General features: G+C 54.2%; 2 protein-coding genes across 3 annotated transcripts in view; one reads left to right on the top strand and one right to left on the bottom strand.

Moving 5' to 3' along the window:
- Window positions 1–10868, top strand: part of LOC117651237 (serine/threonine-protein kinase Warts) — a 28042-nt gene extending 17174 nt beyond the window's left edge. Inside the window, exons 3-8 of the mRNA XM_034395057.1 lie at window positions 3429–3782; window positions 4044–5795; window positions 5869–6060; window positions 6153–6429; window positions 6539–6825; window positions 6899–10868. Coding sequence (XP_034250948.1) covers window positions 3429–3782; window positions 4044–5795; window positions 5869–6060; window positions 6153–6429; window positions 6539–6825; window positions 6899–7315 — 3279 coding nt within the window. The 3' untranslated portion in view covers window positions 7316–10868. The remainder of the gene's footprint in view (window positions 1–3428; window positions 3783–4043; window positions 5796–5868; window positions 6061–6152; window positions 6430–6538; window positions 6826–6898) is intronic.
- Window positions 10862–14454, bottom strand: LOC117651236 (metallothionein-2-like). Of its 2 annotated transcripts, none has more exons than XM_034395054.1 (3): window positions 14304–14454; window positions 11332–11418; window positions 10862–11157 (listed from the first exon to the last, which is right to left on the bottom strand). In XM_034395054.1, the coding sequence occupies exons 1-3, from the start codon at window positions 14437–14439 to the stop codon at window positions 11108–11110; spliced, it is 273 nt and encodes a 90-aa protein (XP_034250945.1). In that variant the 5' UTR covers window positions 14440–14454; the 3' UTR covers window positions 10862–11107. The 2 variants fall into 2 exon arrangements, with proteins under 2 accessions (XP_034250945.1, XP_034250947.1); XM_034395056.1 differs by lacking the exon at window positions 14304–14454 and adding an exon at window positions 11872–12029 and having other exon boundaries at window positions 10941–11157.
- Between the last annotated feature and the right edge of the window lie 3458 nt (window positions 14455–17912).

Below are 17912 nucleotides of genomic sequence, written 5' to 3'. Positions count from 1 at the left end.
AGCCCGCCAGCCACGCCAGCCACGCCAGCCACGCCAGCCACGCCAGCCACGCCAGCCACGCCAGCCACGCCAGCCACGCCAGCCACGCCAGCCACGCCAGCCACGCCAGCCACGCCAGCCACGCCAGCCACGCCAGCCACGCCAGCCCCGCCAGCCACGCCAGCCACGCCAGCCACGCCAGCCACGCCAGCCACGCCAGCCACGCCAGCCTGGCCAGACCGGTCCGAGGGAGAACTCGTTAACTTCCACGCACCCACGGCACGGCGGTAGCAGGGAGCAGCAGGCCGAGAGGGAAGCCCCGTCAGTCTGTCTCCCTCGCACTCACCCGCGGGGAGCTCAACGAGTGCGAGAGAGCGACCTCCCTCTCGGAACCGCAGTCTGCAGGGCCGGCCGAGGTGGCCCGTCCGCCAGCCGGGACGGCCGGGACTCTAAAGCGCGTCCCTTCCGCTTTCCCGCTTCGCGGTGCTGCCTGGTGCTGCCTGGGGCCCGCGGTCCGGTGCCGCAGGCCCGCAAGGAGGCCCCTGTTGCAGTACATCAAGTACATCGAGCTCTGCACCTGACGGCCAGATGGCACCCCTCCGCGGCGCGTCGGTCCGGGGCACCGCGATTCTACAGGACCAGCCATACCGCACGGCGCACGGCACGCTGCACGGGCGGCCCGGCAGACCGACGCGCGGACGGCAGGGCGGGCAGGGCCTGCCGGCACACAAGCGGAGACGGAGACGGCGAGATGTTTAAGATTCCTGGCATAGCGCGCGGACGTTAATAGCAGTGGATGCCCAAGCGCTCTCAAATAAACCACGCAACTTCCCTCTCCCTGCCGTGGCCCCGCCATCCCTGAGGGAGTCCCCCGACAGCGCGCGGCACGTCACCGGCGTGGTGGGTCCCCCTATGTTGTCTGTGGGTCCAGGCCGGGCCCCCTCGAAGACCCCGGCGCGCTCGGCTGACGAACCGAGCCCTCGTCGGAGTCGGGTGTTGCTTTGGTCACACCCCAGCCTGTCGCCGGGAGGGTGTCCAGTTCGTGCGGCGCTTACTACTGGCGGCCTTGGAGGACGTCGCCCCACTGCGTCCACTGCGTCCACTGCGCTCGCAGAGATTGATTGCGAATATTGGTTGCGTAACGCCCAATGCGTCCGTAACGCCACGCCTGGCGTACCCGACGTGTGGCCGCTGTCGGGCGGCCGGCACCGAACCGACTGCCAGCAATGGTAGCCGAGTCGAAGGAAAGGGGGTTTGGATGACGCGACGCCATGGCGTTTTCCGCGGAGGGCTGCGTGCGAGCGGGGCCAATCAACAGGTTGCCGCTCCGAAAAGACCCTACACTGCCGGCCGGCGCAGGCGCAACGCCCGGCGAGGCCTTGTCCGAAGAGCGCGCTTTTGTCACTCTCTCTTGCACCACTCCGTGACGCCCTGCGAGTGCGACAAAGGCAGAGTGATGCTCGGAGTCGTACAGCCTGCAGCAAGCAAAGCGCGGCGAGGAGGAATTTCCGGCGGCCCGGCGCGTTCGGTGCGTTCGGCGCGCTGCCGTGGCGCTTCCTCACGAGTCACCGCTTTTCTGGCGAAGTGGGCGGCGCCGCGTGCCGCGTGCCCCGTGCCGCGTGCTGCTTGTGTTTGGGTCTTGCGCGCCTCGCCGCCTCGCCCTACTCGCCCCGGCCTGCTCGAGGCTCTCGCGGGGCCGCGGCGGCGTGGGGCGCGGGGGGCGCGGGCAGGCAGGCAGGCAGGTGACACGCAGGGAGACGGGCCTGGCGAGGCTGGCGGGGCCTGGCGGGTAGGGGCCTTGTGGGCCAATACGAGGCTGGTCCCGCTCCGTCCTGCCAGTGCCTGCCAGCCAGGCTGAGCCAGCCAGCCGTAGGAATGCGCCCCTCTCCCCCTTTTCCCCTTTCCACCGCGTCGCTGTGGCTCTCCCCCTCCTTTCCCCCGCCCCCCGCCCCGCCCCCTCTCCTCCGCCCCCCTCGCCCCCCCTCGCCCGCCGCGCGTCTGGCCTTGCGTCGCGAGGTTTGGCGCGATTTCGAATATGCTGGCCGCGGCGCCGCGCCACGCCGTCGGCCGTGTCCGCGTACGCCGTGTACGCACGCCGGCGCGTCCCTGCGTGCTGCGCGTGCGTGCGTGCGCGTGCTCGACAAGGCGGCTTCCCGGAAGCGACGACTTGCAGCGAGGGCGTCGTCGGCGCCTTTGCTAAAACATTGAGCAAACGGTTGGCGCGAATGCTAGAGGCGCCTCGTCACCTCGCTGGCACATTCCAGGCCGCCGGCCGGGCCGGGCGAGGTGGTTACGATGTGGATGTCCTTTCCTTTCTTCGCCTCGCAGAGGAGGCCTCAGCCACGTGCTCCGCGTGCTCTCTTGTACACTCGCAACCCGATTTGTTTTCATTGAACCGTTTCAGTCTGAATGACGCGCCTCTGACCGCTCCGCTCGTGATTCGCGTGCTGCACTTGTTGACCGCCATGACCGTCGGGTGTGTTGCACAACCAAGTGATGCCGGGCGGCGGGCGTGTGCCACCGAGTGGTGACGTAAAAGCGCCACGGCGTTGTCATGCGCGTCGGTCCCTGTTCTAGGGCCGCTCCCAGTGTGTCAGGCGCCACGCCGCGTCCCGCTGGCTGGGCCAATGAGTCAGTCGCAAACAAAGGGCGCGCCCAATGACACCGCGCCGCGCTGACCGCGACACCGCGACCGCATCGGGAGGGCCGAAAAGCGGGCGGGGACTGGACTGGGCTGGATAGCCCCGCCGCGTGCAGGCCGCGCGCCTAGAGCCGGCCGTGCCGTGCCGTGCCGTGCCGGGCCTAGCCGGTCGGGCTGGCTGGCCTAGGCTGGCCCGAGGCCCACAAGGCGTGGCGTGGCCAGGCCGGCCAGGCGAGCGTGACCTCGGCGGACATTCCATTACACACTGCCTTACCGCGCCGCGCCGGTCCATCCCAATGCAAGGCTCTGGGCCTGCACGCCTGCACACGGCTACGTGACGTCACACTTTCCAGTGCACTGTAGGACTGTGGGCTGGCCGCGCCGCCGCGTTATCTCGGCGAGCATTGTGGGAGATGCCTGGGCGATGCCTGGGCGATGCCTGGGCGATGCCTGGGCGATGCCGTGTCCGCGTGCGCGGCACTGTGACTGTGCCGCTCTGACGCGCCGCGCCGCCGCCCCACCCGCGGCATTCCAGCCATAGCCAGCTCACGGATCGGCCCATTGCGATTATTACCCTCGAAAAAAGAAAGGAAAGAAACGAAAAGTAGTCTGGCGGGACAGGTGCGGCGCTCGTCCCGGAGTCCCAGGGCGCTGGGGCGCTGAGGCGCTGACGCATGGACGTCACGCCGCCGTGACTGCCGTGACGTCGACAGCGCTCAGCGAGAAGGGCGGACAGGGGTTCCGCGGCGCGACTCTTGGTGGGACCCCAGTTCCCCCATTTCATGACGTGTTGTTTGGTGTGTTGCAGCTGAAGCAGGCGACGCTGGAGGCCGTCAACGGGGTGGGCCTGAACGGGCTCAACGGGCTCAATGGGATGAACGGCTTGAACGGCAAGGGCCTGAACGGGCTCAAGCTGATGCGCAAGCCGAGCCTGGAGCGCGCGGGGGAGGCGGACAGCGGCGCGGGCAGCTCGCGGTCGGACAGCCCCCGCCTCATGGACCTGCAGTGCCCCATGCCCATGCCCATGACGAGGCAGTACAGCCCGCCGCCGCCGCCGCCGCCCCGCAGCGGATCCACGCCGCCCCCGCCGCCGCCGCCCCACCACGCGGCCTACCCCAGCAACGTGCAGCAGCTTCTGAAGCGCATGTCGCCCGCCCCCGTGGTGAGTCACCTGCATGATTGAATTCGGAAGTAAAGGGGCTGCCCCGCCGCCCTGCCGTCGGCCCTGCTCGCCCTGCTGGCCTGCGGGTCGGGTGAGGTGGGCGGGGCGCGGGGCGGGGCAGGCGGGGCCAACTGCATTTCTGATTGTGACTCATCGGGTACTGCTGCCTGCCAAAGCCACGGCCGGACCGAGGCTGCTGGAGGCCAACGTGTTGCTTTTGCTCTTGTGCTTGACGCTGTTTGACGGTCTTGTTTGTCGCAGGTGCCGACGCGGTCCCCGGCCGCACCGCCGCCCCAGGTGGACCGCGCCCTCCCCGCGCTGCCCGCGCTGCCGCCGCCGCCCCAACGGGGCACGAGTCCCAGCGGAGGGCGCCAACCCATGATCCTGCAGAACGGGCCTCAGGTGCAGCAGCAGTTGTCGCAGCAGATGCAGGCCCTGTACCAGACGGGTGTGGCCGGCGAGCCGCCGCCGCCATACCCCTTGGTGCCGTCGTCGCCGGGCCCCTGCGGCTTGGTGTCGGCGCCGCCGAGCTACTCGGTGTCCATCCAGAGCCGCCAGAGCCCGACGCAGGACTACAGGAAGAGCCCCTCGTCCGGCATCTACTCGGGGCCCACGTCGGCCGGCTCGCCCAGCCCCGTGACGGTGTCGAGCGCGTGCGGGGGCGCGGTGACGCCGCCGACGGGGCCCTCGGTGACGCGGCCCACGCCGATGCTGGCGTGGGGTGCGCGCCAGGCCAAGACGCAGCCCCCGATCATCATGCAGTCCGTCAAGAGTACGCAGGTGCAGAAGCCCATCCTGCAGACGGCCACCGCCCCCGCCCAGCCCGCCACCGCCACGACGCCCACCTCCGCCCCCGCGGCGGTGGGCGTGGCCGTGGGCGTGGCCGTGGGCGTGGCCGCGCAGCAGGCGTCCAGCCCCTCGCCGTGCACCGGCGTGCAGCCACCTCCGCCGTCGTACGCCTCGTCGATCCAGCAGAAGCAGCACTGCAGCAAGCCGCCCGCCCCGCCTCCAGTGCCCCTCACCCCTTCCGGCGCGCCCTCACCGGCGCCTGCTCCATCTCCTGCCCCCAGTGCATCGCCAGTGACTGTGCCCACCACGGAGCCGCCCAGCTACGCGTCCACCATGCAGGTGCTGGCGGTGCAGCGCGGCGTAGCCTCGCGGCCGCTGCCCCCTCACTGCCCGCCGCCGTACGGTCCTGACGACCCTTGCGGCCACGGCAGCCCGCACGCCAACTCCCATGGAAATCCTCATAACAATCCGCATAGCAATACCCATAACAATCCCCACAGCAACCCGCACAGCAGCCACCATAACAACTCGCACAGCAGCCACCACGCCAGCCCACACAGCAGCCCCCACGGCATGCTGCACGGCAACCCCCACGCCAATGCGCACCCCAGTCCCCACGGCAACCCCCACGGCATGCCGCACGCCAGCCACCACGGGGCGCAGGCGGTGCAGTCGCGAACCTCGCCAGCCAGTGCCATCCTGCAGCGCAAGTACTCCTCCCCGCACCCGCTGCCTGTCGGCCAGGACCGCCAGGACGGCCTCGGGGACACCACGGACGGGCCGCGGCTGCTCAACGGTGACCACGGCCCCACCCCGCCCCTGCCACCCACCGCCTCCTCGTCCGTGACCAACAAGTGCGGCATGCAGAATGGCGACAGGAGGCCGGCGCCCAGTCCAGGCCCGCACCACATAGTCAAGCACCAGTCACCCATCCCAGAACGGAAACAGTTTAGTAAAGAGAAGGAGGAAGAGCGAAGGGACAGCAGGGTTCGCAACTACTCCCCTCAGGCTTTCAAATTTTACATGGAGCAGCACATTGAGAATCTGTTCAAGTCCAGTCAGGCCAGGCTGTTCAGAATCAGACAACTGGAGAATGAGATGAAAAAGGCTGATCTTAGTTGGGATGCTCAGTTCCACATGCGGAAGATGCTTTCCAAGAGGGAATCCAACTACATTCGCATGAGACGAGCGAAGATGGACAAATCCATGTTCACAAAAATAAAGGTAAGAAATTTTCTTACTTGCGTTATATGAGTTCATAACTTTGATTGTTCTACTTATAAACCTTGCCTTGCAGACTATCGGTGTGGGTGCATTTGGGGAGGTGACACTTGTGAAGAAAGTGGATTCAAAGCACCTATATGCGATGAAAACTTTGCGTAAAGCAGATGTTCTCAAACGTAATCAGGTTGCTCATGTGAAAGCAGAGCGTGATATTTTAGCCGAGGCTGATAATGAGTGGGTAGTGAAACTATATTACTCATTTCAGGTATGTTATTTTGCCCAATTTCTTCAATTCAGAACATTATTCAAACTCAATTGAAATGTTTAATCAATTGGTTGTTTTCTTGTTGATTCCAGGACAAGGATAACTTGTATTTTGTTATGGATTATGTTGCTGGAGGGGATTTAATGTCACTTCTCTGCAAATATGGAGTTTTTAAGGAATCTCTTGCTCGGTTTTACATAGCAGAGCTCACTTGTGCTGTAGAAAGTGTTCATAAGATGGACTTTATCCATAGAGATATCAAACCAGACAATATTTTAATTGATTCAAATGGCCATCTGAAACTTACGGATTTTGGCCTATGTACAGGATTTAGGTGGACGCACAATTCCAAATATTATCAAATAAATGGTAGGTTTTCTCTCGTTCAATTCAAATCCGAGACTTATGTTACCTAATGTTGTATTTTTCTCCTACCTTATTTCACTTGACTAACTTTGGTCACTCACCTATCTTTCAGGAGATCATGCCAGGCAAGACTCCATGGATATACCTGATGATTGGAGCTTAGGTAAAGAATGTAGGTGCAATCCTATGAAGCCCTTGGAACGACGAAGGAGACGTGAGCATCAGCGCTGCTTAGCACATTCTCTTGTTGGAACACCTAACTACATTGCACCTGAGGTCCTTCAGAGAACAGGGTACACTCAACTCTGTGATTGGTGGAGTGTAGGTGTTATTCTCTATGAGATGCTAGTCGGTTCACCTCCTTTCCTTGCCAACACTCCTGGTGAAACACAATATAAGGTATGACATTTACTCTTATTAATTACTGGTCTTAATTTGGAACCAGTGTCAGAACAATGCTATTTTGCTGCAGGTTATTAACTGGGAGACGACACTTCATATTCCGAAGGCTGCCAATCTATCACCAGAGGCCACAGATTTGATCTTGAAGCTGTGTACAAGTTCTGATCGCCGTATAGGAAAGAATGCAAATGAGATCAAAGAACATCCATTCTTTGCCTCGATCAACTTTGATGGAAGCTTACGGAAACAAAAAGCTCCTCATCAACCCCGTATTCAGCATTCTACAGATACCTCAAACTTCGACCCAGTGGCACCGGAAAGGTTGAGATCAGATTCATCTGATGACTCTGACGAACAATTAGAAAATGATAATCATCCGTTCCATGGATTTTTTGAATTTACTTTCCGGCGGTTTTTTGATGAAGGGGGCTGGCCACAGAAGCTTACTGTGGACGACAATGACAATCAGAGCCCCGTTTATGTATGATGATCGACTAGTGGGGATGTAGTGTCCTCCTAGAAGATATAAATTAAGCAAAAAATTGATCAATGTGCCGTGTTTAGTGGATTGTTAGTTTTTATTTTGTGACTGTTAGGGGACCTCCTCAAAGCTTAACTCATGCTTGATTATGCCACACTGGATTTTAGAGAAATGCAAAATGTGTCGCAAAGCTTAGAGCATTTGTTAAGAGTTGTGGAGGCACCCTTTAGGGCTATGCAAGTATGTGCTGCTGCCACTGCTCTCACTGCTACTATTGCAGTGCTGCTGCCTCTTTCTCTGTTGCCCCTGGATTATTTGTCTGTGGCATTTACCAATTTCAAGGCTGGCATTCTGTATTTTCTCCTTGTTATCATCATTTAATTTAAAGGGCAGTAGTCCAAAAGATTTGATTTTAACTGAATGCCAGCATTAAAATTGATGAGTGCCAATATTCTCTTGTTTTAATGTGCCATTCGTTTTAGTATTGTTGAATGCCTTATATGTGTTAAAGCGACTTGTGATTTACTGTCATTCTGTTCTCTGTGTTTCTATGTGATGATAACAGTCCTTGTTTCAAATGATAATGTGTTTTCACTATTCCCTTGGTGTTTTTGGCTTCTTCTTGTATGATTCTTCTTAAGGTCTCTTTGTGTAATCTCACTACACAGCTCCCATTAACTAGTGTTAAGATGCAGAATACTTTTTATGTGAAGAACTGATAAAAGCAATGTGCCAAGTATGAAAATTAATTTTAATTTACAACTGTGCTTTTAGGATGCCTCTGAAACAGAATGGATGTGTGTTTTAGAAGTCTTAAACTTGATTTGATTTTGGAAGTAATGGCCATTCTCTGGAATCCTAACTTCTACACCCTGTCATCTTTGCATGTTCCAGTTGTTTTAAGAATACTTCTTGAGTAGAATGTTTGTATACTGGCTTTCCTGTTGCAATGTAGTTTCACTGAGAAGTTTTAGTCTTTGTCCTACCCAAAGGCTGCTTTTTGTTCTTTGAGTCTCATTTTTTACATGACAAATCGGTCTGAACAAGTTCTGAAAATGTTGTAGACATCCATTTTAGCCATTCATCGCATTGACCTTGATGCTGAAGGGCTGTGGGGGCCGTGTAGTGTCTTTTCGACAGTGAGGGGTGAAAACGTGAGGTCTGGGGTTTTGATTTTAAGTAACAATGCATTTTGCTCAAAATTGTTGAGGAATGCTCATTAAATTCTCTTTAATAGTAGGTAGATTTTTTTCTACTAAAGCCTTAAATGTGTGGAAACTTTTGTAAATCCAAACTTTCGATCTGTATTCCTGTCTAAGATTTAGTGTTTGACTGATCAAGAATCTACTGTAACTACAATTTGCTCACTATTTTCACACTATTTGCACTTAGTACATCTGTAAGTAAACGGTCCTGGATATTTAATTTTATAGAAATAGGAAACACATACTGATTTTCAAGATGAACGAACAGAAGGAAAAGTTAATGTAATGTTCATTGTAGGCAGTGGTTCCAGGGGCAATGATTTCTTTTAAAAAATTTGAGAGGAGGCAGAAGGATACTTCTGTGATAAAATTTGAATTTAAATTGTAGGTTTATTCAATCATAGCACTTAAAAGTGGGGTTGATCTTTTATTTTACTATTGTAATGGCATACCTTTGTTTTCAGATTTCTAAATTTTTATAGAGAAAAACTTGGTTTGATTTTTCTTTCTTTGAAGTATTGATATGTCTTTCTGATATATGTATTTGTTCTGGCTCCTATGGAGTGCATGTTACACGAAGTGTAAGCAGAATGATGTTTTGAGTGTGGTTTTGTTTTCAAACCATGAGTTCAGTAATGCAAATTATTTTTGGAGAATTTTTTAACTAGTAAGTTTATCAAAGTGCCTTCATTGAAATTTTCAATACTTTTAGAATGTCTTTTTACGTAAAGTTCTCAAAACAAAATGGGAAGATATTAGCTCAAATTGTGGCTCCCACTGTTATCCTTTATACACATTACAATATACTGAGCCTCTACTGCACGAGTTTTTTTGCTGTCAGTAACCTAGACAGCAAATAAATAAATTTGAAGGATTTGTAGCTGGCTGGATTTATGTCAAAAATTATACCTTATTTTGTGTACGGAAAGACAGCACTACTTAAAAAATTGCTTAACTTGACATGCTGTCGATTTAAAAAAGTGGTTTACCAAATCATTTATTACACCTTCAATTACTTGTTGTCCCCACATTGAATAATTTACTGAAGATTGCCAAGAATAAACTAAAATAAATTCAAAAGACTGTTATATTAGGAATGTGTTTGGCTGGTTTACATTCATTGGTGTGTCAAATGAAGCTACAGTATGATGGTAGTCTACAGATCTGCCTAGATCATTTTATTAATTGAAGATGTATGAAATTTAGCATGTCTTTCCTAGTCTTTGTGGGGGGGAGGGGAGGGAGGGGGGTACTTATAATTTGTCCATGTGGTTTTTGAAGTTATCTTTAGCCTAGGCTCATTAAAGTTTGGCGTACAGTACAACTCGCATAATTTGGATTCTGGGATGCTGATTTATATTTTATGGACATCTTGTTGAAATGCCAACCTCATTTTGGTTGAGGTATTGGTTGAAAAAATGTTTGTGATATTGACATTTTGAGTGTTAAATCTTATTTTGTGATAATTCCTGTTGTCATCTGTGTTTTAGCAATGAGTGCTCTTACAGTATGTTATTATTGTACGACTAAAATTTCTTTATTGCCAACCTGACTTATTCAAACTAATTACTATCAGAAACCATGCTATAGAAGTCCCTGTGTTCATAATTAGTCAAGGTCTCGTGGAAAATATGTTGGATGTGAATGATGTTTTGTTTTTCATGTATACTTCATGTTTTGTTACTAAGTTTCTGATAGTTTCAGAATTCATAACAAAATATTTTAAGTAATTGGGGGGGATGTGTCGATTGGCTGTGAGAACATGCATAAAGTTGATTTTTTTTATATAGTTATTGAGAGACCCCCAGTTTGCATTCGTTATAAAATATATAAGATGTACCCTTTTCTTAGTCCTGATATGATTTGGGGAAATTTCCTTCCCTTTTCAATTTTATCAGGTTGTGCTAAGTCAGTAGTTAGGAGAAGATGTGTTCAGTGCGGGTTGGCAATAATTAAATAGTTTATTCCTTTTTTCAAAAATGATCAAGGAAAAAATTGAACAAGCATCACAATTTAGACATCTCTTTAAAATTTATAGTTACTATGAGTCTCAAAGAAGTTTTTGAACTTCTAGATTATGTAATAACATTGTATTGTAAAATTACCCCACAGCAACATGGCTAGATATTATGTAAATTGCCTTGGCTTGCAGCTAACCAATTTTATCAATGTATAAACGCTAGCCAAAGTGATAATTGTATTATATAGGAGATCTGGTTATAACTTGTATATTTTGTATAATGTTCCAGCTTTTGTATCATACTAAAATCTGTACTAACATTATGTGTAGAGTAATTATGTGGATGTGTACATATTTTTGAAAATGTGTTTAAATAGAAAACTTGTGTGAAAGTTGGAATTGTTTTATTTAACACATGGGTGACACCAGTGGTGTGGGGGAGGGAAGCTGACAAACTATTGCAGAATGCATTTTTGACATTTTTATTGTCAGGAACTAAACAAAAATGGATAATGCCAAGAGAGCAGGCTCATCATGACACGTATGGCACGCATGGGTTATTGATAGGAAATGGAAGTTGATGCGAATGACGGGATGCGAGTGCGATGCCCATCCTGCGCCCCTTCTTCCTTCTCACGCTTTTTTGTCGGAGCACTGCTTCCCGGAACAGCAGCCCTTGGCATCTGTAACACAAAGCGAACTTAAGTCACATACCGTTTCCAGTGCGCCAGCAGAGTGGGCCAAAGGGCCAGTGAAGGCAGAGACTTAATTCGAGACTCACATTCTTTAATGCACCAAACTTCACAGGTTTGTTCACACAGATCCGTACTTATACTCGGACTGGAGTCGACACTTACCTCCCGTTTTCGTGCAGCACTTGCAGTCGGTGCCGCAGTTGCAGTTCTCGCCACACTTGCACTGGCACGTCTCCTTAGGGCAGGCCTCTGCAAACAAAGCAGTGCGGCTTAGAGACGCCGACCCACTTCGGCAACACAGGTGCACAGGTGTTTCTAGTCTCGGTGATCCCAAACATGTCGAGCCGTACACAACCGCCGTCCACGAAAAAGCAACAGGGGGAAAGGGGGGGGGGCTGTAAAACGAATTAAACCTCAACAACGCCATTGTGTTTGCGTACTACCAGTCGACGGTGCCCACTTCATAAAGCTTTGCATGTTTCCGCCCCAGGCCAGGCCCCGGTGGAGTGGACACAGCGGGAAATCCACTTTCGCAGTGAAGCCCAGTGAAGGCCAGTGAAGGCGTGGTCGACGCGGACGTGGGTGGACAGCGGTGCGCTGAGGGTGGAGAACGTGGCTCGTGGCGTGGTGGGTGGAGGGCCGAGGCGCGGCCGTGGGCACAGCCAAGGCACGCGGCGGGCTGATGGATTCACCGCCACTTACTTTTGCAGCAGTCGCAGGGGTTCGGCATGGCGGTGGCTGGAGTGGGCGTTGGCGGGGTCTTGGTGGACTCGGTGGAGACGGACAGCGGACTGAACTGCCACCAGTCTGCACCGCGACGCTTATATCGAGCGGGCCGAGGGGCCGGGGCCTGGGGCGTGGGAGGGGGACTGCCCTAGTGCCGTGCGCAGGCCTCGCCGGCCTCGCATCGCAGTGCCGGCTGCCTGCCTCCGCTCCGCACGGCTCCAGAGCCGGGTGCAACGCGGGTAACGCCAACGGCCTGCAGCCCGGCAGTGCCCGGCAGCGCGAGGGGTCATGTCATGGTGGGTGGCACCGTGCGCAGCGCGTCCATGTGCGCATCGCGAGGCCCGCGAGGCCCGCGAGGAGGCGTGCGAGATTACACCACTCTCGCCGCGTCCGGACCGTCCGGACACACTTGTTGGCACTTGGCACCCATCCGGCGGGCCGGGCGGCACATGGGGCGGCCGGCGTGGCGTAGCGGTGGCCAGTCGGGCTCAGGCCCAGGCCGTCGGCCGTCGTTCGTGGCTGTGACGATGTCGCCACCACACGCCGTTGCCGTGTAGGCTTCGCAGGCGCTACGGGCTTCCGAGTCAGCAGTCTGGACCGGCCATCCACTAGTTAGACCACTCGTTGAGTGACGATGACGTGGTCTACACACGCAGGGACGCGCCAGACACGCTTAATGCCTTACAAAGTATTTCGAGCAAATGAGCGAACTATTTATTTTGTATTTTCTTCGTAAGCTTACCCAAAGAACACGAAACACTCACGAAGCAGTCAAAGGACGTCAAAATGACGTCAAAATAATGCTTTATTGTCGAAATTTGGACTAAAATTTGTCATATTGACATCAAAATGACGTCACTGTGTTCGTGTTCTTTGGGTATGTGTGCTCAAAGTACTTTGTTATAACGTACTGGCTCTGCCGCGAAAGCGGGACCACCTCCTGCGTTCAGTGCGTAGCAGACAACAGATCCAATCTAAAACTTTCGGCGTCAGACGCTTGCCCCGGAGCACGCCTGCCGAACGACGTCACTGTGCGGCCGGTCGGCCGGTCGCGCGGACGCCGGCGGAAGCGGCCGCCTCGTGGACGCTGTCACGCTGTCCAGCCGCCGCCCGGCACGCGGCACGCGCACGACACTGTTGTCGGACCACCGACTCACGACGCGCGCACGCACGCACGGCGCACTTCATACACGCACTGCAAACTCAAGTGTGTGCACGGCACACACACTTTAAAATGTATACCTACAGGCACACTGTTTTAAAGTCTGTGCCTGCAGGCACGCACTCTTTTAAACAGTGTGCTTGCAAGGCACACACTTTAGAACTGCGTGCCTGAGCGATACTGCACGGGTTCTGGACACAGAGTTAGAAACTGTGTGCCTCCAGGCACACTGTTTAAAAGAGTGTGCCTGCATGCACACACTTTAAAACAGTGTGCATGGAGGCGTACATTTTAAAGTGTGCACGCGGACTAAGGGCCATCTGTGTTGCCCATCAACCTCACTAAGTAAAAGTGAGAGGCTCATGCTTGACAGAGCCGTTTGTTCAGCGTCCGTCCTTAAACCTCAAACCTTAATTAAGGGGGGACCCTGGTGAAAAAATCGCCAAAATGGACAAAAATAGTATTTCCAAAGTTCATAGATAAAAATGTGCATAGAAGGTTTCAGATTCAACAGGTTGAACACTTTTAAGCTAAGTGGGTAGTTTCTTTATCATTTGGAAGGAAATAACATTGAGATCAGTTGTCGTTGGCTTCTACGCTCAACTTCACAGCTTTGCTCAGTCGACAAAAAATTTTGTCGTAGAAAGGCTTCCTGCGTTCCTGGTTGACACCTACATGAGTCGTCTTGCTTGGACTCTATTCATTGATGACTTGTCGACAAATTTTAGTGACGGAATCTTGATATCAGCCCTACTTTTTTTAAAACACACCTAAAAGCTTGAAAAAAGGGAAAAAAATCACTTTTTTTTAATGTTAAAATTTGAAAACTGATATCTCAGGACAGAAGTTAAATTTGATAATTCCGTCACTAAAATCTCTTCTATACATCTTTAGGATAACCCAAAAAAATTTTCAAGACTTTCCGTTCCAATGAAAGACGCAGGAAGATTTTTCCCCAACGCTCCAAAAAACACTAAAAAGCCACTTTTCTCAGAGACCGTTCAACATTTTGGATTGAATTTTGTTTTGGGAACTCACCATAATGAACCTAATAATTAAGCAAAGTTTCAACTTTCTGGGATTATTTTGAAGCCTACTTGAAAGTTTCACCAGGGTCCCCCCTTAAACACACATGCGTTTGCAGAGCGTGGCGCTCATACATGTGGCGCCTCGCCTCGCGGAGAAAGGCTCCCGTTTTCGCTGTGGCGTACATTGCCGTCGGCTTGGAGGGCTTTGAAGTACACACCGCCGGTTCCCCGAAGTGCGGCCGTCAATCTCGCGTCTGAGGCCGGGAGCCCCACGAGTGTGGGAGAGAGGCAGAGGCCCGGGTGCGGCGGAGCGCGGCAGAGCGCGGTCGGTTGCTCCAACTTGCCAGGACTCATTTCGAAAACAAATAGCCGAGAAACAAAGGTTCCTCTGCGAACTGGAAAGGCCGCATTTACGCACGTGCCCGTGTGGAACGAAAGTCTGTAAAGTTGTCGTAGTTTTGTCGTTATTCTCACGATGAATTAACATCAAATACACTTCGTAACTACGACGAAATAACGTCAAACTGAGCGTCAAACGCGTTTGGCGTTAAACAGCAGGTAAATTTGAAGTTTTTTTGTCGTTAAAGTGGTCCGTTTTACGTCAAAAAAACTTCAAAATGACGGTGGTCCATGGAGCAGCGAGCCAAAACAGAAACCTACTCGCCGAGTATCGAACCGAGACCCTAGCCCACCAACGCGTTGGAGGACAAGTGTCGGAGTTCGAAGCCGCTCGGCCAAAGCGACTTGTGGCGGTCGGAGTGCATCGACGCGAACTGCTTCGCCTCGCGCTTCCCGCTCTCGCATTTTGTCGCAGCAACTTAGAGCACTTGATCCAAGGAACTCCCTGGAAATCCCTTTACCATACGTTTCATGGGAAACCAGGAATCGTTTTTACCGTGCTGGAATGTGTTATGTAACACCAGCTGATTCAAACCCCAAGTAGCGTTACTTAGATCAAGTGCTCTAAGTTGCTGCGACAAAATGCGAGAGCGGGAAGCGCGAGGCGAAGCAGTTCGCGTCGATGCACTCCGACCGCCACAAGTCGCTTTGGCCGAGCGGCTTCGAACTCCGACACTTGTCCTCCAACGCGTTGGTGGGCTAGGGTCTCGGTTCGATACTCGGCGGGTAGGCTTCTGTTTTGGCTCGCTGCTCCATGGACCACCGTCATTTTGAAGTTTTTTTGACGTAAAACGGACCACTTTAACGACAAAAAAACTTCAAATTTACCTGCTGTTTAACGCCAAACGCGTTTGACGCTCAGTTTGACGTTATTTCGTCGTAGTTACGAAGTGTATTTGATGTTAATTCATCGTGAGAATAACGACAAAACTACGACAACTTTACAGACTTTCGTTCCACACGGGTGGTCGAGGTAGCCACAGGCTCGGCGGCGGGGCGTGGGCGTGAGTCACTGCGTGATAGCGGCCGCCAGAAGCGAGTCGCAGGCGCAGCCAGCCACTCAGTCGCAGGGGATCAGGACCAATCAGGACGGGCCTCGAGGCCTGCAGGCACAAATCGAACGTCCCACGCCCAGCAGCTCGCCCGCCTCATAGGTCAGCAGCCACGATCAAGTGCCCTGCCCTGCCCCCGCCACTCAAAATTCAAACCACGCCAGCAAACTCACTCTCTCTCTCTCTCTCTCTCTCTCTCTCTCTCTCTCTCTCTCTCTCTCTCTCTCTCTCTCTCTCTCTATTCAAGTCAAAGTCGATTGACATCTCGGTCTTTGATGGGGAAAGCCAAATCCGATTCAGCCATTTGGCGGGCGAAATAGGAAAGAGGGAGAGGGCGGGGGAGGGGGCAAGGCATTGGTGGCTTGGTGGCGCGATCGAGGGGCCGAGGGGCCGCGCCGCGGGCGGCGAGCCAATACACCGCGCGCAGGCGGACTGCGGCCCCGAGGCACCGAAGGCGGCCTCTGGTGGAGTATCGCCGCGCCGTGCTGCGCCTGTCTGCCTGTCGGTGCCGCCTCCATCTCCTCCATCTGTTCCGCCTCCGTCTGCGCCTCGGGCATAAGCCACAGCGCCACGGGCGGTAATCAGACAAAAGCGGCGCGTCTAGTTCGGTCTAGTTTCGCCAGGGCCTCGCTGAGAGGGTTTACACGTTACTTACACGTCGAAGAGCCGTGGGCAGGCTATTCGGTAATATGCTTCTGCTGGCTACTTACTGTGCATTATGCTATCAGAAGGAGCCTTACAATTTTGTCACATGAGCCCTACAATTTTGTCACATTAGCCCCAGAATAGTATGCAGCATTCGTGTCCACACCCTGTGCGCACAAAGTCTGCTTCAGTTCGACCGGCCAGACACGTGCGGCGGTTCTGTCGCACTTAGCCCCTGTAGGTAGGCAGCTTTTGCGACATCGCCCCCCCGCTGAACCCGTCTCTGGATCAGCCCTTGGCTGTTGCATTGAAACAAACGTACATAATATGCAAACGGGCGTAATGCGTTTTATGTTCAAAGGCAGGTCGACGCCGGGTTCCTGGAATCCTGGTGCAGTCAAAGCGTTGTTCTCGTGCGCAGGCACTGCAGGCGGGGTGGGACTGCTTCAAAGTCGCTTCAAAGGATGGACAAGATTGCATTTTGGAGGAGGCCGAGGGCTCACGGACACGGTGGAGCTCTCCGGTGGAGTGTCTCTGGGCGGTGACGCGCCCGCGCAGTGCAGTGGCCTGGACAAAGTATCTAAAGGGGGACTGGCTGCGAGGGCTGTCTCAGCGTGCCGAGGCCTGACCAGCCTCTCTGGGCCCGACTGCATGCACCATTGTCAATGGCCCGCCCGACCCTTCTCAAGACGAGCCTCACACAGGTCCGACCAATCGGGTCTACTTCGGGCGTCTTCGGGTCCGACCGCTCCAGGCAGCCGCCGGCCTCGTAGCCGAAGGAGCCTCCGAAGGCGAGCCAGGCGACCCCGAAGACGCCTTCGGGTCGGACCATCTATCCATCTATCTGGCGGCGGCGCGGATGGCACATTTATGGTAGGGTCGACCCTCCGAGGCTTGCCTCGCTGAAACACAACCAAACCTTACCGGGCTTCCAGTCCAGGTGCAGTGGCGTGCGCAAAAAAAGGGGGAGGGGGGGGTCATGACCCTCCCCGTTTGGCCACTAGACAGCCGCCTGGAAGGTAGGCAAATTGCTTCACTTTCCCCCTGCAAGTAGGCATAAAGCATGGCCTGACAACCCCCCACCCCCTTTCAAAATTTCCGCGCACGCCACTGGCGCAGTGCTGGCAGTGGCGTGCAGGCGAAGGGTGTGCGTGTGCGCCCGCAGGCCCGCGATGCACCCGAGCCAATAGCTAATTTGACATTGACAGAGGGCGAAGATCAGGCCCGGGTTGCGAGTGCCGGAGCTCGTCTCCAAAGTAAACCCAGAAGCTAATTGAGACGGCTAACTTTCGGTCACAGCCTGCGGCGCCGTGGCCCCGCCACGCCGGGCCAGGACGTGCCACGCCCGACCGTGCTGCGGCTGGCGGCATCCCAGTCGCATATCTCAGCGGCAAACCTGACAGCAGAGATGTCACCCTGCCGCCATAGTTCTGACCCGCACATTCATATTCCGCCCATCCCCGCGGCTGCGCCCCTCACCGAGCCGGCGTGCCGGCGTCCGGGTGGTGACGTCATCGTTCTACCCCCTAGTTCACTCCGAGAACCGCCGAGAACAAAAGCGGGTCACGATGAAGATGAAACTTCCCGGGAAAGGTGAAGCCGGAGCCGAAATGCGTGAAATGAGGGCCTCGCGCTTCGCGTCCGCGCGTTTCCGTTATCTGATACACTGATACGGCGAATGCCAGGCAATGCCGGCAATGCCGCCCGGCGCCGCGGCCCATACCGTGCCTC

This window comes from Thrips palmi, unplaced genomic scaffold, assembly GCF_012932325.1.
Source record: "Thrips palmi isolate BJ-2018 unplaced genomic scaffold, TpBJ-2018v1 HiC_scaffold_5, whole genome shotgun sequence".
In the NCBI taxonomy this organism is placed as follows: Eukaryota; Metazoa; Arthropoda; class Insecta; order Thysanoptera; family Thripidae; genus Thrips; species Thrips palmi.
Note: the sequence above shows the minus strand (reverse complement) of the source record. Positions and strands in the feature narration are given on the sequence as shown.

Coding starts and splice junctions, on each gene's coding strand:
- LOC117651236 (XM_034395054.1), bottom strand. CDS start 14,439: ATGAGTCCTGGCAAGTTGGAGCAACCGACCGCGCTCTGCCGCGCTCCG. Junction 11,419..14,303: donor CGCACTTCGGGGAACCGGCG/GTGTGTACTTCA, acceptor CTTTGTTTGCAG/AGGCCTGCCCTAAGGAGACG. Junction 11,158..11,331: donor GTGCTGCACGAAAACGGGAG/GTAAGTGTCGAC, acceptor TTTGTGTTACAG/ATGCCAAGGGCTGCTGTTCC.